General features: G+C 40.9%; 1 protein-coding gene across 4 annotated transcripts in view; it reads right to left on the bottom strand.

Moving 5' to 3' along the window:
* Positions 1–2,664: 2,664 nt before the first annotated feature.
* TCF20 (transcription factor 20) overlaps positions 2,665–26,425 on the bottom strand; it is a 129,037-nt gene continuing 105,276 nt past the window's right edge. Inside the window, exons 4-7 of one of the 4 annotated variants that reach the window (XM_061362893.1) lie at positions 17,719–17,812; positions 11,002–11,051; positions 7,908–8,035; positions 2,665–3,965 (exon numbers count right to left, since the gene is read on the bottom strand). In XM_061362893.1, the coding sequence (XP_061218877.1) occupies positions 7,952–8,035; positions 11,002–11,051; positions 17,719–17,812 (228 nt within the window). In that variant the 3' untranslated portion in view covers positions 2,665–3,965; positions 7,908–7,951. Of the gene's footprint in view, positions 3,966–7,907; positions 8,036–9,292; positions 9,463–11,001; positions 11,052–17,718; positions 17,813–26,425 lie in introns of those variants that run through there. The other 3 variants (XM_061362901.1, XM_061362912.1, XM_061362909.1) reach the window with 3 other exon arrangements.

Raw genomic sequence — 26,425 nt, 5'->3', positions numbered from 1 at the left:
CCAGGAACTAGGTCAGACAAAGCAATTTTGTGTCCCTCTACCAACTATTTCTACCATGTACAGCACAACCACTGCATTAAAGATGACAGAGGTAATTCCTGATGTAATAACACTATTAGGCATGAGGATTTAGAAACTTTGTATCTGAGCCTCAAAATGTTCTCCCTGTAAATGTCACAGTTCAAAGGTATTATCTTTCCTCTCATATGTTCTTATATACATTACAGTTTATACTGCACATTGAACAGCCAGAATTCCAGAGCTGTCATTTAGTTGCCTGTATCTTGACAAACTACTTTAAAAAATGCGTGTCCCACCAAAAATGTTTTTCTTTAGCTTGGCACTAGCTGGACTCCATGAACTGGATGCACAACATTCCATTGCAGATGCTTTGCCTTGAACCCCTTAGAAGTCTTTTATTTCAACACCATTAGGGACCATCAGTTTGCTTTGGTCTGATTCGGAAGGTTCAAGAACATCACAACCCCAGGTAAAACCCTACTCATAGCTAGGTGACACACAAGTTAGGGAGGATGGCCACCACCTTGTGCAGTGACAGCTGAGCCTGTTTTATCCTGTGCTGCACAGTCTTACTCACTGTAAACTCCACAGTAGTCTACACCTTTGCTTTCCAAGGTGTAGATTTAACATGCAGTTAAAATCCATGATGAGTGTTATCGATCAGCAGCTCCTGTAATCAAGATATGTTTGCTGTAACATCCCAGGGCCTCCATCAGTTCCTGTGGGAGGAGTTCCTCATCTTGTCTCCAGTCGAACACTGATGAGCTTGTAAGACATTCTTTTCAAGTTGAATCCATTGCATATCCATTATGGAAAAACATGGGTTTTTTTTATTTTGACCTTGTTCAGCAGTGTTGGCTCACTCAGGTTAGTTGTACAGCTTCCTTTTAAAACGGCAGCCATGCACTTCAGAAACACCATTAAACCATCACACACATTCTCCAGCAAACCAGTGCAATTCTTTTTTCCTCTCAGAAATCCTGATGGGAGTCAAACAGTGCGGAGAAACATAAATAAGCTCCCTTACCCAAAGTCTCATTGGTTCATTCCTCATCCAAACAGGTAATTCCCACATGGCTGGCAGGCCACACATTTTCTTCTTTACACAATATCCGTGTTTTAATGTTCTGCCGCAGGTGATTTCTGGTCCACAAACTAAATTCGCCAAGATTTCCAAACCTTTCAAGTTTGAGGTATCCATAATATCAAGCTGTTAATTGCCTTTGCAGGATGGAGCTGGCAAACACTTTGTACAAGGGCTTTCAGAATCCGCTCAGGCACTTTGTACCTTCTGAGCCAGAAGAAATTTTTCTTTCCAACTGGATTTGATGAGTGCTCTGGATCGTTTCCAGGTTCTCCTAAGAAGCCATCACATGCAGTTTTAGATTCCTCCTGCCTTGGTTTCAGAGAACCATGGTTTCTGTGAAGACTCGACCAACAAAGATGACCAACTCACAACACCCCTCTACTACAGCACAGGAGCACTAGTGAGGGGCTAAGCAGCAGCAGATTTGAACCTTCAAGCAAGCCCCACTGAGAAATACTTCTCATGGAGCCAAGCGTGGTGTTTCACAGACCACCACAACAGAACAATTGCCATGAGCACCACAAGGCTCCTCCAAGACTCCCTCCCAGCCACCCAAAACCCTTCTTCAACCACATGACACCACCGTGAAGAGCCAAAAGGAACAACTTGAGCAGTGTCACCACACCACTCTGCTGTGCTAGCACCACAATGCAGATTCTTCACCAACATAAATCAGTGTGATTTCTTTTTCCAGAACAGGTAGAATAGAACAGACACTAGCAAAAAAAAAAAAAAAAAAAAAGAACCAATTTTTATTCAGTTGAAAAGAAGTCATTTACTCAATCACATGAACTATGCTAAAAATGAGTTTTTTCTGACTACACCAGCAGTTAAATATTTTCAGCACCAATTCAGGACACATTAGTGACATTTATCACAACAGGTCTATTTCTTAATGCAGAAGGACATACTAACTCATGTAGCTGCTACCGGGAAAGCAGTAAGCAGAAGGCTGCCCTTTCTTTCCAAATACTTATCAGTGAGAGTAGCAACTTCCAGAAATAAATAAATGCCAAATTATCTCCCAAATCTTTAAATTGATCTTTAAAAATAGAGTTAAAATAGATATCTTAATATGAGCTATCATAGATTTTATTTTTTATGTGCTGAATACTCCAAAACACGAGCAGTTGAGCAAGCATCCAGTACATAACTTTTTAAAATAGTTCTTCCCTCTCCGCAATATCAACCCCATTCTTTTATCCAAGTCATGCTGGTTAGATCCCTCTCTCTAGTGACTTCCCAGTAAACACCACGCTGTTTGGTATCGCTAGGATATGCTGCCATCCCACGAGTGAAAGAAGGCAGTCACTTGGTGAAATACCACCAACTTCACATGAACAAAATTCATCCAGTCATTGGCTCTTTATCTCTGAACATCAAACAATTCCTAAGCTTTAGTTTTTAAAAGCTTTTGTGGTCTTCCTCTTGCTAGGCCAGTTCAGAAGGTCATCACTGAAGGCAGAACCGATGAAGGCAAAGAAACCAAAAAGCAGCAGATAGTACTGTCTCTCTGTCCTTTGAAACAAAACAAGTTCGCGCAAAATAAAAGGAGACAAGGTTAAAATGAAGTTTATTAGTTTTTTTGGTGGTTTTAAGCTTTTTTTATATAAAACTGTTTGTGAAACAGCTATTTTATTCCCATGGCAGAGTGACCCCTGAAAGATGCACTAACCCCTTTCTTAAGGCCTTAACAAGAAAAAAAAAATTCAGATTTTGGTGTAGTTCCTTACAAACCCAAATGTTTTAAAATTACATAATTTACAAAAAAAAAAACAAACCCAAACCAAACCAAAACCACCCCAAATACCCACACTGTGGAGGCTGTTACACTGACATTCCCTCTTCCTTCCTCAGGAAAAGCAAAAAGTAAATTAGTAAAAGGGCCAAGTGGATTTTCTGATCAGTTTGAAGACACATTGACTCCAAGAACATTCAGACTTCCTTTCCAGCTCCCCCATCTGGCAAGTAAACTGTATCTTCCTTTCACCTGCCTTCAAGACCAAAGGCAGTGCCTTGCAACGATTTGGGAGTGCATGTTGCCACCACAAAGGGCAGATACCCCTTCCAACTGTGTGGTACAGACAGTCCCATACAAACAAGGTGTACGGGATCTAGCAAGCAGCAGCCATCTCTTACTTCATGAGTCTCATGACCCAAGAGTGTTCAGATGTTTTAACACTGTTTCTCAAAAACGATAACCTTGTGTGCATACACAAGTACTGACACCCCATCACCTGCAACCATCCAAGCCTTCTTCCTAAACCCTACAATTTATCGTGCTCTTATCTGCCTTTTAAAATTGAACTGCCTTGGATGTTGTGAGAAAGCAAGCAAGAGGATGGGAGACAAGTCCTATTTGGAGTATTCCCAGTTCTGCTCTTCTTTCCCACAAAATGTGAGGCTCCATAAGCCTTGCTTTGATTTTGGATTTAATATTTACTTTAGATACAGTTGTTGGTTTTTTTAATTTACATGGGGTTTCGGTAATTTTAATCAAAAGCATCAAAAGGGATATAGCGCACCTTTCATTTAAAACAAAGTCTTTCAAGACTAAAAAATAGATCTTTATATATATATATATATATATATATTTATCCCTCCCTCTTTAATTCCCCCCACTTGTTTCCTTTTCCCCCTCCCCTTCCCACTGTCACTATGGAGATTGTGTCCATGGAAACAGCTGGTTCAGACTCCTTGGTCAGATTCTGTGATGTCCTCAGTCTTGAGTGTGATGTAAGAATTTATGAAGGAAGTGCTGGCATTGGCAGGCACGTCGAGAGGGGGCATGGCTGCACAGTGGGAGAGATTCCATTCAGTCACGAATGTCCACCACTTTTTATCTCAACAGCCTAACCTGAAAAACAAAGTGAAACAGTAATATTGGAATGGATCCTTCCCTCCGGTTGCCAACACCCCCCTCCCCGGCTTTGGAAAAACTCACTCAGCAGCCTACCACTGCAGTAACACCGAGAGCTCTTTAGTTTTGCGGGCTGAAAACAGGTGCAAGCACCACCGTGTGCAGTTTGCAAAAGCAAATCCACGTGATAAAAAGAAAAGATAAAACTTAGTTTAGCAACCGCAGAAAACTAAGTAAGCCCAGTTTTAGAGGAGGCTCAGGACAATCTGTGCCATTACAAAGGCATACACTCTTATGGAACAGCTACCTTTGGCAGCCAGAAAGGAGCTCCGTCACCTCATTCATGTTTCCTCCTCATCTTGACTATGAAAACTGGAAACACATGTCCAAATGCAATGACAGCTTCTGGGATGCCATTCCTTAGGGACTGGACCCAACTGTTTTAATGCAGATCATGAAGCTACCATCTGACACTAGTTTTCAGGGAACATGGAGCAGATAGTGAAATCAGTATCAAAATTATGTAAATCCAGCTGAAGGAACCTAATCTGGGAAATGCCTGAATTTCACAAGCTAAAGGCAAAGGTGCAGTTAAACTAACTGGAGGGCTGATAACATTGTTGGGTTTTTGTTATTTTAATGTTGGGGGTGTTTGCTCTAATTGCCAGATTACGGTGGTGTGGGCAGCTCAGGGAAGGACTAAGCTTGTGATGTCTTTCAAGACAAATGTGGGAGCATCCAAGTGTTTAGCATGCTCATTCTCCTGGCCAGAAATTCTCTAGAGGTGAGAAAATGAACTTCAGGAGTTCGCTAAGTTGGTGGAGCCTCCGTTCAAAAGAGAAACTGCAGACCAAGTCAAAAGTTCTTTTCTGTAAGATATGGTTCTTCCTCCTAAATCTGCACAGCTGAGAGAGCAAAGCTTGAAACAATACATTCCTTTCTTCCCTTCTCCCACAGCACAAGTAAGCCCAGAAGCAATTTGTTTATTTAGTAAGGTTACTTACTTTGATATAACTTAGATAAATCTCTCCTCACCAGCTAGTGAGCTTGGGAAAAGGAAAAAAGCTCTCAACATAAGTGATGCATATGGAAAGCAGTTAACGGCATTAGAGGTGTGCCTGGGAACGAAGTAACACCCATGTTCATTCATAGCTGGTGATTAAACTCTGGGAACCCTAACTAAGTGTGATACAGAAGTCAATGCTGTTCTGATTATCAGCACACCAATTATATTACATCCCAGCAAGCCTACCTCTTGGCTGCAAATAACTCCTCATACAGGGGTGCCAGGCTAAGAGCGAAGAGTCAGGCAAGTAAATATGAGAGGGATAAGCCATGGAGCTACAGCTAAAGAGGAAAGGAGGGAGGTTCCTAGAGAGTTCAGGCAGCTGACCTTTGTGGTATTCATTACTGTGCAACTGTGAGCCCTCGCTGAAGGAGTGTCAAGGCCGTGTTGCTGTCTCTGGCTCCTTTACAACTGCAGCTTGCCCATGCCTGGAATTGGTCCAGAGCATTAGGCACTGGCTCAGGGAGGAAATAGGCTCAACACACAGAGAGAGTCCTTCCCCATTCCTGGACAAGATCCAGAGCACCAGACTCACTCACACAGTCACTCCTCAAATCTGGATCTGATTCAAATGTTCTAGAGGCAACTGGCTCAGGGAGAGAGAAGCAACAGAGACAGAATACACTGACTTGCCTGGATGTTATCCAACATGCGGGATTTTTCTTAACTTGCTGGGCCTAGGCGTGAACCAGGAATAAACCAATCCAATAACCTAACAGCTGAGTGCCCATTCTATCTTACACTAAGGCCAGCAGAAAGGCAGCTCCTGCACTACTACCAGGACTGCTACAGGATTGCCCTAAACTTCTTACCGCAGCAATGCAACAATTTATTCAGTTCTTTAACAAGTGAATCTTTTAGATTTACATGGTTTTTATTTGGGATGCAAGGCCAAGTCAGAGAAATTATGTATTTTAAGGCACATTCAGCATCAAAAAGGCGAGCCTAAATAAGATCCTCAGATAAAGACTAATCGAAGCAAAAGTGATGCCTCAGGGAGAACTCTAGAGCACACAGTGAATATGGCGCAGAGATTCCGCAGTCTGCAAGGTCTTAAGCCAATACGTTCCTATGATACATTAAAAAAGAGTTAGCACTGGAAAATAATGCAGGAAACAAAGCTGTGTAAAGGTCTCTGGGACACAGTAATGTTCACCAGCGCCTCAAAGAAATGGCCCCAAAAATCACCACTGAGAAAACTTCTCTAGTGTTAAGCAGTTGTAACAGACACCTTGTCTGTGAGACTCTCATCCTGTTGTACCATTACGAATTACACTGCCTTTTACACTTCGAGGAAAAGGCAAAAGCTTAAAAGAATCCCAATGACCTTTACCATGGAAGGAAAAAGTTACTCAAACGATGAACACGAAACACTGTGTGCATGGTAACTGTTCTAACAACACTCCAAAGCCAAGGAAGACTGCTGCTAAAAATGAAAAATCACAGAACACAGCAGAGCTAAACCAAGTCAGCTGTCAGTCTACAAAGTGTTTATATGACATACTGTCTTCTGCTACTGCACTAAAAAAAACCCAGAATTCTCTGATTAATCTCTCATCCTTCACAGAAAACACCATTAAAAGTATTTCACAATTACTTAACTTGGGAAACAGGTAAGATATTAAGGTAAGGGAGGTGCCTGGAAAGCAAGGGAATGGCAGTGAGGGTAAGGAACTGTTATAATCAGCTCAGAGAACAGACATGAAACAGCACCTTCACCTGCGTGATTGCAAGAAAGAGAGAGAAGCAACTAGCTTGAGTGAGAAATGCAACAGCAGTGAAATGAAGGCAAGAGACCTTCTTGGGCTGCAGTTTATGGGAAAGGGTGCCCGCAAGAGTTAATCTGAAACCAAACACTTACCTCATCTAGACCTCCCCATTGCCATCAAATGACAATGCACTTGGTGGAAATGAAATAAGAAATCCCAACCTCATGCCATTCCCTAGGTGCTAACTCCCACCTCTGTGCTGCTCCCTCCTTGTGCCAGGATATTTGCCCAGCCACACAGTGAACCAGATTAGGGAAGTAACCCAGCTCAGTTGCTAACATGACTGAATGCAGTTTGAGGCAAACTGAATTCCCCATCATACAGTTCATACATGGGCTGTATGAATGCTGTGACAAAGGAGAAAGCAGGAAAGAAGGCCAGCGAGGGAGCTGGGGTGTGAGAGCACAACTGCCGCTTTCCACAGCGGTGCTGACTTAGGGCACACACAGCCCACGCTGGATCCACAGCGAAGGAGAAGGACCAGAATAAAGGTTACAAACTTAGAAAACTGGGGCGAATTGTGGATATAGTTCCACCTTCTACCACCCATGTCTGTTTGTGAAACACAGGAAAATGACAGTTCAAAAGGAATGTAATGGGCTCCTGACAAGATTAATGTACTTATCCCCATATTTACATTTCCAGAAGACAGGATTGGAGATTATAATAATCTTGAACTCATCAGTATTCTCACATGCAGAATTTAAGATACTTTCATGAATTTATTTATACGAACCCTTATTATTAACTACTTTGAGACTTACAGTAAAAAGCCCTTCAGATCCTTATGGACATGATCATGGCAATATGAAAAGAGATTTCTGCCACTGGTTTAGCTGAGAGAGTAATCAGGCAGTTGTAACAGCTAACAAGATTTGCCTTTCACTTCTAAACAGAGGGAATTACTGTGCAAATACAAACAAGTGCAGTCACTAGCCTGAACAGAATGATAGCAGGAAAAAACCCAACCAAACCAAAAAACAGTTATTGCAAGTTTTCTGAATGTACCAAAAGCACCTTGATTTCTTATAGATATGGGGAAAGTATTGGAGGTAAGGAGCCACAGAAGAAGGCAGGTGGAAACTGAAACTCTCCCCAACTCACCTGTGCTTGCTTTTATTTCCATTCCCAGGAGTATACTTCCCCCCTCACCCCCGCTCCGACTGCTCTGTGCTGAGGCTGCCTTTCACCATCTTGTTCTGCAAGGAGGGAAGAGAGCAAGGAAGGAGGGGCTGACGAACCAGAAAGCCAAACAGAGGAGGAAAAAGAAAATGAGGGAGGAAAGGAAGACAGGGGGAGGGAAAGTGAACATATAGAGAATGAGAGAGAGAAAGAGAAGTCAGTATTGGAGCCAGACAGATTTTTCAGACAGAGTTTTCCCTGTGACAAAAGCAGGCAATTCTGAAAAAGTAAAGAGTTTGGGATAAGAAAGCTTGGTTAATTTTAAGAAACACAGAATTTAACACAAAAAGGTAGAACAAGCTGAGAAACATCACTTAAAATTGCCCCACAGATGGTTTAAAACAATCTAAGACTGCAGTGCCCCCAAAAGGTGAGGTACCCCATTCCCTTTATATCCTACTCAGTGCCTTGGCTTCCTTATCAGTTCTGTTGCACCAGCACTTGATGCGGTGCAGACGCACAGCTAGTTGGACTTGTGAGAGGAAGCTAACCCTTCAAAAGATGATTAGTTTTCAGACAGCGTTTTCCCTGTGATAAAAGCTGCTATTTTGCAAAAGTAGCACATTCAGGACATGGATGGTTGAAGCATCAATGCTGACAGAAGGAAATGGGAAAGCTCACTGGGGAGTACAGGGAAAGGCAGGACCAGTCCCGCTGGACTTAGCTTGCTTATGCCTGAAGCGTCAAGCGCAGTTAATGAGGCAAGAAGCACCTTTGCTCTCCAGGAGCCACTTATTATGATGAGGTGTATTTACTGATGTGAGGCATGGACTGAAAAGGGGTAAGAGGCACTATACCAGGGGACTTACTTATTGTATTTATGAAGTTAGTTCTTCCACCCATTAACTAGAGAAGAATGAGGTATCAGACAGCTACTAATTAGCTACTAATGTTTAACTGGCATTACCTAAAAGCATGGGTTTAAACAGTCTAGTCTTTCTTCCTCTCAAGTGCTTATACCATGCAAAAACCTGATGCAATTTCTTCTCCAATCATTCTAGAGCAATAGCTTTCAACCCTCCTGTTACTGCCTTGCAACTGGCTGGAACTCCTCTTTCCAGCCACTACGACGGGAGGAGCAGGGTGACCCTACACTCTGCCCTGCAGAAGGATCTGGAACAAACCAGCAATGATCAGTGAACTGCAGGACAAGGGCAGAATCACAGCCAAGGCAAAGAAAATTCTGCTTGGCTTCAAATAAAGGAGTCTTTACTGAGCAAAAGCCAACAAACTTCAGTGTCAAAGAAAGGCTGCTGGTGTTGAATTCCATTGCGACGCAACACAGAAAATGATCTGCAGTGGGACAGTTTTGAATGAAGTTCAAAATTTTATTGCCTCATAAAATACTTTTATCAATTTAATTGGCAGTTTTCCCCCTCCCGCTCCCAAGATTACTTTGAAAATCGATGTGCCTGCTCAGTTATCTTCTTCAGGAGGCTGGAGTCTTTCGTCTCTTTCCGAGGTTCAAGCACCGTCGCTGTAAGGACATATACAGCAGCACTGACCCAAGCTAGCTATGAAAAGCTTAACACTACGTTTCCCTGCAATACTTCAGGCAATAGGCAGCAAAAATAAAACAGCCTTCAAAGACATAACCTTCCTATTCTCTTTAGTCAAGTATCCAAATTCGCACACTTAGGTAGTTGCATTCCGCAGTAAGGGGAGCTCACCCTTCCTATTTTTCCTTGGCAAGATCTGCAGGTTCATGTAGCATTAATGCATCAATTTAAGCCTGCTGCACATTTTTAACATTATTCCTCAATTGTAAAAGGAAATAAATTATGCTGTACATGATGAAAAGTAGGCCAGCTCTGGATAACAGCCTGAATGCCCCCAGAATCTTCCAGCACATTTAAATACGTGGGTATAAATACATCATATTGTGGTAGAACATCCAGAAAGGAACATGAGATTAATTCTTTTATGTTCACAAAAAACAGATTAAAGATAATCTGTGAAGACAAAAGACCACCAGATGTCAGTCTAATTCTAGGCAGAGAAGAGATCTGCAGAAAAGACCTAACTGGAGACTAATCCCTGCTAGAAAGAAACACTATTCTTCCCTATTATCACTTACTTTCTAGCATAAGCCCTCCACACTCTTGCACAATTCCTGTTGTAAGCAACTGGTCACAAAAAAAACAGCCATTTTCTCCACACTCTGAGCATTTAAAACTGATGGAGAGTTTTAAGCTATCCATCAGCCTCCCAGAGATATATCCTCCCTCATGGGCTGGGAGGCATATTCCCAGCACTGTATCACATTTCTTATATGTGCAAGAGAGTTATGTACTGGCTGCCTTGTTTCCTCTTTCCATATGGACAGAGTAACAGCAGTCCAGCTCTTAGCACCACTGTGTTGGCAGGCTCCAGGAACACTCAGTAAAGCATGGCTAAACCCTAGGCAGAAGCAGCATGCTGAAAACGAGGATGGGTCTTCTGAAGAGTCAAAGATCTACAGAACAACTAAACAGCTATATTGAAGCCTGAGTGGTAAGTCTAGTTACGACCAACAGACTAGAACAAGGTGCTTCAGGTTCATCACTATACTGGTTCATGATGTAGTCTACGTGTTTCTCGAAGCTGGTTAGAACTTTTCCATGAACCATTTTAATTCCTCCTTGCATCCGTAAATCCAAGGAGAAAAACTACCACCAGTTTCAATGTAGTACTCAAAAGAGAAACAGTGAGCAACGTACTGATTCTATCACAGAAGATCGGAAATGAAGCCAAGTTTTCCAAAGATTCTGGAAATCCAAAAATTTCCAATAATTTTAGATTAATGATCTAAAGAACAACTGAACAGATAAGGCAAAAACTTCTCTTCTTAAACTCTCCGTATTCTTCTCAAGTTGATGTTTGCCCCCAGAATATACTACCAGCACACATCACAGAAGAACTGATCTAACAGAATCTGTGACTACAGATCTATCCAGGTACAAAATTACTAACCCAAGTTTAACACACCAGAAGAGGGCAGTAACAAAACAGACCTAATGTAGGAGAGGATTCTTACCTTGTGCTTGGGGCACCTCACTGAGAAATTGTCTTCGGTTAGTAAACAATCTAAAGGAGGAGAAGAAAGCAATTTATTAGTTTTTTAATAAAACGCAACTTGAATAATACATCACATGTTAATCTTGCCTCACAGGTACATATTTTTCATTCCAAAATCTCTTGAAGGAATACTGTCTTATTAGCAGGTTCATCCCTTCCACCCCCGAAGTTTTAGCAGATAAAATTACTAAACACCCCAAGTGACAATGTTGCGTGAATTACCAAGACAAGTTCAAGCACCCCCAGCCCTGATACTCTGTATGGAGTAAGAATCACAACAGCAAGTCTACAAATCCTGTATCCCAACCCCTTTCAGCTATTCCAGCCTTCCTTGCTACAGAACAAGACGGATGCATTTATCCAATCTGAACACATAATCCCTGCTCTATACTCCATAGGCAAATAGTTGCCTTTCATGCTTACCCCACAGCCCTGCAAACATCAAGGGGAGAAGGGGTGTAGGTCTCTAGGTATGGGCGTTTATGGCAGTTTATTTGCAATCCCAAATGCTGGTGATCCGTTTCCACTTTGATACTATGTCTAGTAGTCAGGTCACTCATACTGCTCTTGGATCTGCTTCCATGACTTGTATCTATGATCTAAGTACTAGTTTAATTAATGATTTAAACCTATTAGGGACAGCAGGGTGCCTACATAGAATTGCTTATTTAGGAACAAATTAAGCAATACTATCATTTGAAGAGCGCTTCTTTAGTGGCACTGCCATTGTAAAGTGCTGCTTCTCCCTCCCAGACTATGCCTCAAACAGATGTCAAGTAGGTGGCTCCTGAAACCTCAGTGCTATGCCCACACCAGGAGCACCACAGGCCAGTTCTCTGCCTTCCATTTGTGTCTTCAGACACCCTGTATTCAGCCTCACAGCCAAGTGAAAAAGCAGCACTCTCCTGAGAGAATCCAGCTCCCTGGACACATGGAACACCTCTCAACCAGACCAAGGTTCTGACACTGGTCTTTCCAACTGTCCCATGTACCAAAGGCAAGCTGGCCAAAAACTATCAGTGCATCAGTAGCATGGAGCACTATCACCTCCTCAATGCAACCAACACCACTGAGAATTCAGCAAGGTGGCTGTGACCTCCTGACTCCTCCAACCTACCCAAATAGCTAGCAAGTGAAGAAGCACAATGGTAAATAAAATGTGCTAATTTCAAAAGCTCTTAAGTATGCAGCATAACCAGTGCTACCTGCTGTTTCAATCTGCTGGAAGAGTTTAACAGACAGCAGGAGACTACAACTAAAGCTTGAGGGAAAAGCTTTCTAGACACCCAAGCTTTGGCAGAGCATCCCTCTGCTATGAAACGCTTATGTTTCAACATGAATGCCTCTGGCCTGAATCAAAGGGAACAGCATGCAATGGGCTAAGATACTTGAGAGATTTTAGCAAAGGGGAGTAAAACCCTTAATCCCGCCAGAGATAACAATTTCAAATGTAGTATTAGCAAACAACAGGGAATAAATAAAATCTTGCCTCATTATAAGGGCAGGAATTGTACATTTAGACTGCAGCATGAATTATCACTGCATAATACAGCAATCATCGAAAATATACAGAGCAATCATCAAAAACACACAGTATGTTAGAACAGGATGGAGTTTTCTTCTTTCTTGGAACCCCATCATTGGTAATGAATGCACTTCTCTAGCTAGTACATCAGAAAGGAAGACTGTACCATGATCAGGGAGAACTGTCAGAAACCTCGTACCTCATGCTTGAGCTGCATATGGAGCTCTATTTCTTACTGAGGTTGTCATTTTTGTCGCAGATAGAAATACCAGATCCAATTAATAGCGACCTTTTTGTTTCTATTAAGGGACAACTATGAAAAATTTTGTCAGCTCACTGTAGAAAATCAGCTGAATACCAATAAGGCAAAAATTGTTCATCATTATAAAGCTGGCCTGCATTTCAGTTAGCGGTTCCAAGTACTTTATATCACAGATTACAATTCATCATGAAGTCACAAGACACACAGCTATGATCAGCTCATTGTGGCAGAAAGGGAGAAGGAACCGAGACTTGTCCTTGTTTGTACAGATTTTTCTCCATAAAGTAGTCAGGGAAGAGCTAAAACATTTCTAATAGAAGCAATTATTCTTCTGTAAGCTTTACACTTTGTCTCACCCTCTGTGTTCTGCCTGTTACTCATCTTTAACAATACTTGGGAAGACGCAGGATTTCTGTTCTCTGAAAATTCATTCTATTTTCCTGCTAGTCTTTTCCTAATTTATAGTCAAAAATCTTTTGTATGTGAAACTGCCTCCGATCCATGTTGTGGAGACAAGTGTGCTGCAGCAATCAGGATGTGGCTCCAGGTGGGGAGGAACAAGCAGAGGGAAAGGATATAAAATTTCAGAAAACAAAGATCCTGTTTCCATGGAGACATCCCTAGGACTAAGTTATCTTGAGACATCAGAGGCTCTTCATAAATTTGGACAGACGAAGCCAAACACAATGTTAACCACAGTCATTTCCATATAAAGATTACTTAAGTGGCACTACTGATCTTGATTTTTATGCAAATGGCTAAGAGGAGTTCAGCTCCCTTGCACCCTATATTGCCAAAGACTACTTTCTATGAAAGGAGATTAAAAGGCAGGCTGAATTAGGCTATATAAAAACATCCATATGTACAAACTGGCAGCTTATGAAACCACGTGCCTTGCATAGCAGGCAATTAGCAACAGCGGTGCAAAACCTGGCTCCTCACCAGGGTGTGACTGGAAACCAAGGACTGGCACAGAAGCCAGAGCTCAGGGCACATCACAGGGCCAGCCTTCAGTGCTGCAAGTAACTGAAGCCCTTTCCAGATATTTCACCCTCAAGACCCGTATTGAAAATGCAGTGCCTTTCCAACGAGGCACAGTAACTGACAGGGTACTAACTTCTAACACCAATGCAGAGGTAAAAAGACACTTCAGCTCACAACGCAACTGCCTAGCAGCACAATACGCATACTTCATCCCAGCCGAGGCATGCTCACTTCCAGAGATGTTACAGTCAAACACCAAGTGTTTATGACTTGATGTACCCTAAAAACCACTCCTGCAAGTGTTGTCTGGTACTTTTGTAAAGATACAAGACCAGTCATACATATTCCACAAGCCCTTGCAAATGTCAACACGGACTTGAGGACTCAGAAGGGATCTGTTTCAGGACCTCAACGAAGAAAGGTGGCAACACCTGCCAAAGCAGGATGGCCAACTTCAAATGAAACTACCACAGAACCCAAAGGACTTGAGAAATATTTGTATCTGATTCACTACAGAAAGACAGTAGCATTGCATAACCAGTAACAGGGGTTTATAGGTAGACAGCAGGCTAAGGAAAAAGAAAAGAATGCTGATGTGCTTCTCAAGAAGGCCTACTTTTTTTAGCTTGGCCACAGCCAAAACCCAATTCCTATTCCATGTATCTTATTTCTTTTATACAGATTTATTGGCAGAATGGCTATAGATTAAAACAGCTTGATTACACCCACAGGTACACCCAACTGCAAACAAGGTCTTTTATTGTTGTACCATCAGGCTGAAACTTTGAATGCTGAGAATCTACTTCAAGCTGGGTTCTTTCATTTGTTTTGGTTGAAAATTGCAGCTGAAGCAGCCTAACCATTTTCTTGAGACTCTTTTCGTGGCAAAAAAAGTTATTCTGCCCCTCTTAACCTTCTCTAGAAAGTTCTAGCGTACCCTGCTTTTCGGTAGGACCTCAATTCTCAGGCATGTCCTTGCCAGCTAACCACAAAATCAGTAAATCCAACTCTTTGAAAGGAGCAATGGGGATTTTAATCTGCACATCTTCAGGTGAGGCTTAAGCTTTTAGTAGTTAGATCCTTCAAAAATTCCTCAAATATATTTTTGTTTGGGGGTAAGCAGGTCTTTCCTGTAAATGAACCTCTGGCCTCAGACTTAGGCACCCCACCCAAAAGCACTGCAGCTGTTGGGGGACATTGCTAAGACTAAGATAGGAAGAAGAAGTGAGAAAGGCAGTCTGGAACTGGAAAACGAGTGAAAGCTAGCAGGATGAGGAGACCAGTGCTACTAGAAGTTAGGAGCAGGGAATTAAGGATGAGTGTGCCAGCAAGATTCAGCCATAAGACTGGAGCCTAAGAACTAGTGGGATAAGGCACAGAATGGTGGATCACAGAAGATCAAGGGCAATATACAAGAACAAACAGTGAGTATCAGGGTTAAGTGTGACAAATAGCTAAGTTAGGAACACCAAACAGGAATAAGAAGCCCAGAGAAGAAAAAATCTCAAGAGCCAGAAGCAAGAAAGGAGAGGAGTACGTGATGCAAGAGCAGAGAGGAGAACACCAGAATGACAGCTAGAAATCTGGGCAAAGGAAAAGTTAGAATGGAGTAGGGAGAATTGTGTCTTATAAAAGAGACTGGAATAAGGAATTTGAGAAGAGGAACCTCAGACCAACTACATAAAGAGCTTGTGGCTGGTATAAAGAGCCAGACTGGAGAAAGTATCAGACACATCCACACTGAAGACAAAGAAACAAAAAGGAAGATGTAAAAAGAAACAAAGAGAACTTTTTGTTCTCATTAAAACCTACTCTTCCTGGAGCAAAACCAGAGATTTACCAGTTTTACCAACTCTTCTCCTATTATTTAAGTATGTTTGCGAATCTCATAGTCCAAGTATCCAATCTCCATGCAGCTCTTGCAATTTATTACTGCCGTATTACTCAAAGGAGGAAAACTAGCTTGGAATGGTGCACTCTGACAGATGGCCACATGACAACATGATGCCTCATAACAAAATTACAAGAAAATGAAGCAAGCACAGCCTTGGAACTTGAACACAAAAAAGCTACTCTAAAAAACCCCAGAACCTCAAAGGCTGCAAAGTCAAGACAAATGGAAGGAAAAGCCAGATTAATGTAGCCCTGTTCTATACATTATAGGTAGACATATTATATTACATTTAATATGATGCAAATAGTATGATTATGTACTATTTCTTGCAGAGGACACTGCCTCTTCCGTGCATGACAGAACTGCTCTTGGGAATCAGTCATGATTGTTCAGTATATTTGTCATCTGGAGGATCCTACTGCATTTGCTGAAGTGGAGTAGAGTTAATGAGGAAGGTATATCTGAAGAAAAAGGACAATATCTTGATTTTGATACCTGTATTTATAACATGGAAAATGCAACATACTGTATCTAGTAACAAGAATTCATATTAAGCACCCCAAACTATTGGGAACATTCCCTACCATTTTTTTCATGGTATTACAACAGGTAGGTCACAAACCAGAAACAAATTACTAAACATAATATGAATGTAAATCTGATGATTCTGTCTCTCAAATGTATGAACAAAAAGGTTGCTGATGTTCATAAAACTCTTAGGCATGACACAGATGAGTGTCACAGAAAATTTCACGGTTCTGCTTTCAAAACTGAGATGGACTCATAGACAGCAAGTAAAATACAGTATCAGTGAGGACAACATATGTTCATGAGTACTCTTCCATCCCACAGGCTGAGGTAGGGCCTTATAGCAAAAGATGCCAGTCTTTGATTAGGTAATTACTGTTTTATAAGGTATATTCATAAGAGACCAAAATCACACTTACATGGGCACCCTTATTTGTGGCATTTTTTAAGCATGTGATTTTTGCAACCCAAATAATATTTAACACCTTACCGCATGTAAAATCAAGCATTCTCTATCTATGTGGTACTAGTAGCATTTCACTGCAATACTAATTTAATTAAAAACATTTGTATTAGAATAAAATAAGGTGCTCCAATAGGGTGGGATTTCACTGCATTGCAGTCATTCAGAAATGAGCATACCTACTTCAAATACTGTAAACACTTGGAAAACAGCATAAAATAGCTGGTGAAACAAGTGGGCTGCTGTGGAACTGGGACAACAAACAGGAAGCTTGTGATTATTTGCCAGTCTAGAGTTGTAATCTTGAATCTTTACTTCTTGCTATCAAACTATGTACTGTATGACAGAAGTGAGTTACAGAGGACTGGAACAGTGGGATATTATTCATTCTAAGCTGTTTTTTTTTTTTTTAACCCAAGAATAAAGTTTATCTCCATTGATCCACTTTCACTATTGTACACAAAACGACAGCTCACAACCCCAGGTTACAGAGAACACCATCCAAACCATTAGCTTGTTCAATGATGAAAACTGGACCTACTCAAGAGACTGGCTGAAATGCTTCTAAGGAGGGAGAAAGAAGGCTGTGCTGCAAGTGGTAACTGATGATTCTACAAACCCTTTGCACTTGAAATCGTTAACTATGACTATCTGCAAGACTGTAAACCTGAAAGAGCAGACACCTTTCTGGTCACTTGCACCCTTTTAACAAAGGGTTTCTAATTTTTGCAAGAAAAGAGCCATCAGTTGTCATATTCTAGCTAAATATGAGTCACTGTAACTACATTCCCCCAAATCACACTTCTTCCTGCACTTTCAGGTAGATTCTTTTTCATTTCAAGTTCCACCTTGTCCCCGTGTGTTATTTATCTGATGCCATTTCTCACCATTTATATTACTGAACCTTAATGGTAGGTGAAGAATGGAGAGGGAAGAAAATTGTAAAGTACCTGAGAATTATTTTGTGTCGTGTGGTCTTGAATAAACATGAAATACAGTTGGCATGCCATTTGTTCTTACCTGCATCGATGGCACATGGGTAATGGTATCGGAAGGAGCAGCCTTTGATGTAGCAGCCTAAGGTGGCTCCCGATTCCTGGCAATGGGAACATTTCTGAAAGGGAAACCAAGAAATGGCGATGAAGACTGAAACCAACTTTCCACACATCTTTCAAGGTATTCTCCTGGGAATTTCAGTTAACCCCATCCCAGGACAAATTTCTCAAGTATCACAATGTTAGAACTGTATCTTTCGACACCACATGACTAAAGGCATTTTGAACAGGCAATAATATAAGCTCTTTCAAACAATAAACTTTTCAGGTGTAGTAACCAGGCAAGAGATACCAAACCTTCAAACCAACCATTAAGAACTTGAAACACCTTCTAAAATCTGTTTCTCTGGCCCATGTTTCAGTACCTGACAATGACATCAGTGTTAAAATTGGAAAAGAGCTTTTTTTGAATCTACAGCAGCTTTAAAATGAGAATTAGCATGACAAAGAATGATTTAGGAGACGCCATTAGTGTAAAAGTAATTTGGTTACATCATTTTCATTATCACTAAGCAGCCCAAAAAGATCAAGGCTAAGTTGAACACTTTTTCAGAGGTGATTAAAAAAGGTTTATCTGGAGCAGGAGAAAATGCCATCAAGGAGAAAATAGCTCACCATCACTGAAATGGCACATCTCCAAAAGAAACGCCTGCAATACTACAAGGATGCTCATACATTTATTGTTAAAGTAGTTAAGACTCATCTGATGTCCACGTTCAATTTTCATTACTTAAATCCCATTATCTCAACTGGTCAATGATGTATTTAACCGTATTAACAGTCAGATGTGAATGCAGCACAATGAAAGCCACTCACCCATTTACTTCATCCTGAATGACTTAAGGAATGACCTATGGAAGTTGGCCTACAGTGCATCTCGTTTAGACAGCAATTTTATTTCTTGAAGATATGCAGTAAGTGATTTTCATTAACTAATTAAGATTCTGATGAAAACTGATTTCTGACAGGTTGACATTTTTCTCTTCTAAAAAGCAAAGCCACATCTGGTAGAATGCACCAAAGGCTAAGAGACTGCTATTATTTAAAAATTAAAATGCAAATAGATGATTATGAGAAAAAAAAAAAAAAAGATGACCTACAGTAACTTTAGAGTCACACACAGAAATTTTGGTTGTGCTGGTAAACACAACTAAAAATACAAATAAGACCTTGTATAGCTGATACAATTCACCTTGAATTCAGGCTAAGAGACACTGCCTTTGGCCACTGACTGTGCACAGATGACGACATGATCTAAACCCTCTTTTCCTATTGGGAAAGCTAGTACCAAATTCTGTGTGCAGTATTAACACTACCAGCAAGTGACACCTGTACAGCACACAAAACAGATGTGCTCACACCAGCAGTGTGAACCTGGCACTGGACAAACCATGGTCTTTTACCATACAGGGAGATGGCCACATCATGCTACACCACACTTCTTCTCATCCCCAATGAACATATACATGCTGCAGCGGAGGTCTGCTGAATAGATGTGGCCAAAGATAACAGCCACAGCGAAGATCCTCCCTCTGCGCAGTAATCAGAGCTTTGATTACACTATTTCAAAAACCACTGAGAATATCTTGACAGTTACTGCTTTTCCTACTCTTCTATGCTATGCAGAGATGACTACAGTTTGTATTTAAATGACTGAATGAGGATGAAAGCAAAACTAACTCCAGCCATAAACCAGGTGGCCTCCTTCAAATCAAAGCAGATGCAACTAACAGAAAAGCTTGTGAGACGTCAGTTCTCATGACACCTACAACTGCAGCCTTGAATACTGCCTTCTCTTTTTGGTTATGCCAAAGCATTGAGAGCCTGATCTCCCAGTGCTCCCTACTTAAACTGTGTCCATCTTCTAAGCAGAGAATGTGTATCATGACAAACTACTGCAGTGTTCATGATGTAAGGAAAGTGTCCCTGAGGCCTAGAAAGGGACACTCAAGCAGCTTACTCTTGCCTGTCAGAACAAGAATGCTAGTTTCCAAAGATAAAAAACCCCATCTAAACCAGTATTTTAGTGTAAACCAAAACGTATGGACCCCTAGCCAAACTGCAATGTAATTCTCTTTCTCATGGGAGTAAAACCAAGTTTCATGTGTAGAAAAGTATCTCTTCCTGGCTATGAAATCAACCCTGGAAGAATATTATGTACTGGCAATAGTCTTAGATTCACCTATGCCAAATATTCACAAAGCGCAGCTTGAGGAGTTCTGAACCAAAGCTCTTTACCCATACACTTTATTCTTCTAGATGTGGCTGAGATTAATTATTCCAACAGGACAGAACCCAAACGGTCTATTCTTTTTCAAGACAGATACGAATTTCTAGGTTTATTTCTCAGAGGCATTCTGTCCTTCCCATTTTATCTGGTCTTTGAAGTACCATCACACTGTAGCAACAGAAGAGGCCATTCTTCCCAGGAACGCTGTGTCTTGTACGGAGCAGTCAGTAAGAGCATACGAATTGAAGCAGCAGAGATTAAACTGCAGCTGTGTGAAATATCCCTTAACACTGAAAAGGCATGTCTTAGAGGAGCGTTCTGTGTGATACAGCTGAAAACAAGACGACAAAATTTTTGATACTTTTCCAAATGTTAATCTAGTCTTTGAACTTACTCTTTGCTCAGTGTAGCATGGTTCATCTTGCTATTCTGAAACTTGAAGCAGAAACACGACAGGCATTTTGAACAATTTCAAATATGCCTATGGCGCTCAGCTGAGAATGGGTACCTTCAATACTTTCAAATCGGTTGTAGTTTAGGGCTCATTAGACAGTAGAAGCGGGTAGTGAAGATGCCAGAGATTAAGCATCAAGCCTTCCTTTCCCTTTTTTTTTTAGCCTGCCAGACCAACCAGATTATTACCAAGGTTACCTGCAGCTACGCCCACAACAGCAATTCCCCAGCGACTACTACACCACTGACTGCTCAAGGCAGAGATCATCTGCTGCTGCTGGCTCCCCTGCTGCTGAACAAGTCTCCATTCTGGCAGATGCTTCTGCTTTTCACAAGTCACTGACAGTCTAATGGCCCCATTTCTTCTACCTCCTGGGACCCCCGACCATCTGCTTCTTTCAGGGGAGGCTGGGGGAACCACATACACAATAACTACTCTCTTCTTTCGAGCTCTTCCTTCTTGACAGAGTACAGTGACTGAACAAAGCAGACACCCTACAAAGCTGCATGGTTCTAAACCAACTCACGAGTCTACCATTAAATCTCTGAAAGAGACTATGATAAAGTAATGCCGCATGGTTTCCAAATATACCCAGGTGTTTCTAGAAAGACAGAATGAAGTGATTAAAAAATGTCTGAATGGTCTCAGTCTGCTTTTGCAAGACCTCACTGTTGTGCTTTAAAAGATAAAACTATGCACAGATCCTGCTGGTACTTTCTATGGCTTTGGTTAGAACCGTTATCTTACGCATTTATGTTTCAAAACAAAACAAAAATCACACCACAATTAGAAAACATTCTAAAGACAAAATGAAATTGTGGAACTTCGTACAGGAAATGTGTGAATTGGGCTTAATGAACACTAATTGTTCTCTTTGGTCCATGAGCAAATTTTCACTCAAACTCCACCGTCCTGCAGCCATTCACCAGCAGATGGTAGCAGCCTGCTTGTCACTTGTAAAGGAATTATAGCACTCTTAGCCAGGCCAGGGAAACAGCACTCAGGCTCTCATGGGAAGAGAAATTCCTTTTGCTCAGTAAGCAGCCTGCTTAACCTCCCCTGCTTTAAAGAGCTGAAGGCTGGTACTTGGAGTGTGCTCCCAATGGGATGTGCCAATGGACAGTAATCATTGCCAGGCATCTAATCAACTCCTGGCTTAAATTAAAAAAGAGAAAAAAAAAAAAGAAAAAAAAAAATAGTGGTGTGGGGAAAGATCATACAGCAGAGATTGATTCAGAGGTCCTATCTCCACGATTCATCTCTGGCCACAAGGCACATATATCTCACTTAGAATAGGCTGGAGAGACTGAAAAGTGCCATTTAGAAGAGACACTCCATCCCTTTAACTAAATTATCAATAGTCTCTACCTCTCCACGCTATTAGCAGCCCATTTCTTCATTGCAACAGCTCATCATTCTCTGTCTACCAAAATGAAGTAACACCCAACCTGGAGGCGTGAACAGTTCGGGGAGAGCTACCACAGGGACAGCAGAGTCCCTCTGATTCATTCCAAATGCTAAACCATCCACTAATTCTATTTCTTTTGCTTCAAGGTTGTGGGTTGGTTTTTTTTATTCCCCTGCCATTTGTATTCCTTTATTTCTACAGGAGTAAACTCTGCGGAAAGCACACCGTTCTAAATGTAATAAATAGAGGTGTGGATTTTGGGTTTGGGGTTCTTTTTCTGCCTCTCTCAGATTTGTATCCAGCTCCACCTAGGTGTCGTAACAAAAATGTGTCCTGAGCTACCCACCTTCTTCCCTGCTGTCAAGCACAAGCTCTCATACTGATGAAGTGCTCCAAGTTGCTCATGTAAAATACACACCTTAACTTTCCTCTTCGCTGTACATTGACAAGAGATGATGCCTGTGTAGGTGTACTGGAATCCCACAGTGGACAGGGTTTTGCTGGTGGGAGGATGGGAGTTGCCAAACTAGCCCTTCTGACATATTCTGGGTAGCAGCAGGATCAGTTGATGAGAAGCAGAAATTAACTCCCTCTGCCATACAAGGTGTTTTCAGATGATTCCTCCACTATGTTTTTGGTGGAACAACTACAAAAGCAGTTTAAGCGAGGACATTCATGACAGATGCAACTGTATCATATTTTCTACATGTCTATAATCTGAAGAGTCTTTTAATGCTGATCGGTTGCTTCCTCCAGCTTGCTCACCTACACCCCACACCCATGCCTCATTCTAACTTCCTCTCTTCCAAGCATCAGTTTTTCTTTTGCTTTATGTTTTCTTCCCTTTTCCCTTTCTTCACTTTCTAGGCACCTCCCTGGTTTTCCCCCTTCTTGCATACCAGTGTCAAGAATGCACAAACAGAATAAAATGGAAAGCAGCTACTAAAGGTTACTAAAAAAAGGCAAGCAAAAAATGAAATACATGTGGCATTAATTACACAGGTACAAGTCTTCACTTCACATGTTATATGCATTTTTCATACGCTCTCCTTCATCTGTTTAAATTATAAGCTTTTAGGAAAATAATTGCTTCTGCATAATTGCACTGCACAAATGCAGATGTAAGATAATGAGGATTTCAGAGTCAGCTGCAATATTAGGAAGGAGGGCCTTCTGACTATTTCTGGTTAAGCAGTTGGCAGGCTATGCAGAGGCTCAGCTTTAATATCCAGGCAAAAGGGCAACACAAGCAGCAGGCAGCCGCATTCTCTTTCCTGGAAAGCGGGATGCAGAGACTGCTTATTCCAACTAGCTACAAGGAAAGCTAAACCCAAGAACATTTGTACTGTTTGCTACAGGAGAAAAGAATAAGTGATTCTTTTGGAAGGCTGCTGCAGAAAGGGACCGAGATGAACAAGAGCAGGGTGAGCAGACATTTTTAGGAAGCAGGAGAGGAAAACAGCACTGCTGCTCTGATATGCAGATACCGGTTAATGAAAAAATTTGCTTATGTGACTGGGGCTAGAGATAACAACCAGTCCTGAAGGATACAGAATTATTAGTTTCCATTTCCTGTCAAACAATTAAAGTTCTCCAAAAAAACAGGCACAGAATACCAGAGAAAAACACAAACCCCACAATTAAAAAGATAAAAATCCTTTAAACTTGCATTGTTATAAGGGATCTCTTGCCAACAATGATATACTCCTGCAGCAAGCAAATAAAGTAATAATAAAAGGAAAATAGTCACTGAAGTAAAATTGGGCAGCTATCTTCAAGCTAAAAAACTAAGGACGAATTTAGATTCCAAGATATCAGCAAACAGACAAATCAATGATCTGGAAGATGCTACACTAATAAACCTCCATTAGGAACCACAGTAAAAAGTCAGAACTGCAGTGCTGCACAGGCTGCTGAAGCACAAAAGGGAAGCTGCAGCTCAAAATGGATGGCATGGAAAAAAAATAAAAACCCACAAGAACTGAAAAATGTCTTAAAAAAGGAAAATGCTATTCAATACACATAAAACGGATCAAAGTACAACAGAAGCACTTGAAATGAAAAACAGAGCATTCTATTTCCCTCGACTTGAAAGAAAAAGAGAAAATAGTAAGAACAGAAATAAATCACTTGTTTTGACAAGGAATGGGTTGCCAGCAGAAATTTCTAAGGTCTTACACAGACACATAAGCTATTCACCTGTACTTATAGAGACCCTCAAAGAAGGGGGTGAACAGTAAGGTGTGAAAACTTGTTAAGTTTGTGAAATTATCCAAGGTAAGTTAGATCTCAAACTGGTGGCAAACAGCTGCAAAAACATCTCCCAACCCTGGATAACAGCATGATAAAATGGAGATGAAAATTAATGTTGTTAAGTGCAAAGTGATACACATGGGGAAAGATTTTTACCTACGCACATACATGATGACAGACTCTAAATTAGCTTTTATTAATCATGGGAAGGTATCAGTAGTCATCCTGGACAAAACCATCATGCAGTCCCTGCAACAGCAGAAACAAGACAGCCAGAACCTAAGAAGTTATTAGGAAAACAAATCAATAATGAAACCCGAATCTTCATTATGACTGTTACTCTTGTAGCAGCACCCTGACATCTTAATATGGTGTGTGGATCTGGTCACCCTATTAATAAAGGATCACAGATCAGAAAAAACCCCAAACACATTGCGGAAATAACATAAAGAGCTTCCACATGGGAAAAAAAAAAAAGTATTTTGGAGAAGAGGTAACTGAAGGGGGATTGAGATGTACAAAATCAAATATAGGGGGCATAAGAGAATGATTCTTGGCCATTTCAAATCTATGATAAATCAGCTTCTGGTTTTTTTTTTCTTTTTCCCTCCATGCAACAAATAATTAAACTACAAAAGTCACTGCCAAAGAACGCTGCACTGGCAAAAAGAGAAGCGAGTTCAAAACCAGATCAGACACATTCATCAAGGACAGGTATGACACTGCCAGTTAAACAGTGATGCAAGAGAGACTACTCCAAAGCTGTGATTGCTGAAAGGAGGGAGAAAATATGAAAGCAGCACTCTGTACGTGCCTGGTTTACTGTACATCTCCAAAGATAAGAGCTCCTGGCCACTGCTGACAGCAGGACACCACAACAAAACATACTTTTGCACCTGCCTAAATGGCAGTTGTTTTGTAGACCAAGATATTTGATTGTGAAATTCCACACTGAATAACAAAAACCACCCCATGATTACTAAAAACTATGTATGCACCCAGAAATTACAGCGTCAGGTTACAAGTTTTAAGCCTCCTCAGTCTACCTTCAGAATAGGAAGGCTGAGCTGAACCGTAACACCATATCAAAGAGTTGAAATCTGATCTAAGCAATAAATTCATGTTCACTACTCCATACAAGCCTAAATGTTTCACTCACTTGGTGGAATGATCAAAGGCTTAAATGTGTATGAACATACTCTAGGAGACAAAGCTGGTGAAAAGCTGAAAAAGTCATGGAGGATGATGAACCATCCCTGCCTCTTGCACAATGGAAGGAGAAAAAAAACTAAACGAAATAAGGACCAAGCATATTTGAAACAGATTATAAATTCAATACTTCAGGAGTAAACTGATGTTAACTAAAACCTATTTAGCAAAATTAACTAAACCCAGAAACTATAAATGGTCATGAAGAAGCATGTTTAATTTCAAATTAAGCAGGCTAATGAGTACACACCTTTGCAGCCATATTTTCAAAAGGGTGTTAAAGTAATACACAGACTATCAAGTCCAAGAAGACAAGAAATGTGTAAATCTTGTTTCCTTTGATGACAAAGAGCCACCCTGAATGAGAGAAATGTTTCAGACAACCACTTAGATGTATATGGATTTGAATGTGCTGAAGTATGCAAGTCTAGCAAAAAAAAATAAATTTACACAGTTTGTGTTATCTTGGCCATTCATTTGGGGGATTAAATGTGCAACAACAAGTGCAATTTAGTTACCAAAAGGTCTGAAAGATAAAAGAACAGAAGAGGTAAAAGAAAACCAAATTTTCCAGCAGTGATTACGTGAGATAAAGACATACAGAGTTTTGGGAACACCAGAGTCAACAAGAGAGAGCATTCACTCCACTTGGGTTTTGTTCCAGTACTAGGTCTCTTTCCTGAACATCTTAGGTACTAATTATAAAGAAAATATCCAAATGTGTAGTGAATTTCCATTTAGCACAAGATCTACCAAGTGCGGTGTAAAACAACAGCATGTGGTTGCCTTAAAACAAAGCGTATCGCAACCATAAGGGAAGAGGGTTTGGATAAATTAGATAATTATCAAGAGCTCCCCCCTGTAAAGCAAAACCTTTGAATATCAATGATTACACTGACAAAAAAAAAGGGTAAAACTGACATAAACAAGTAAATCCAAACAATTTCAGGAATTTGCTTTCAAGAAGCGAACTGCATGATGGAACCATTTTTTTCTCTGGTCAGAGAAAAAAAAAGATGACACCTATTATCTCCTCAAAGAAAATAAAGGTCTAGTTCATTAAAGACACAATCACTATGTTATTAGTGGCAGTGGATTCAACAGAAGCAAAACCTTTG

Source organism: Neopsephotus bourkii, unplaced genomic scaffold (genome assembly GCF_033783945.1).
Source record: "Neopsephotus bourkii isolate Nb327-2 ecotype Australia unplaced genomic scaffold, CSIRO-AGI_Nbou_v1 NB_107, whole genome shotgun sequence".
Taxonomy (NCBI): domain Eukaryota; kingdom Metazoa; phylum Chordata; class Aves; order Psittaciformes; family Psittacidae; genus Neopsephotus; species Neopsephotus bourkii.
The sequence above is the reverse complement of the archived record's forward strand: the minus strand, read 5'-3'. Positions and strand labels throughout refer to the sequence as shown.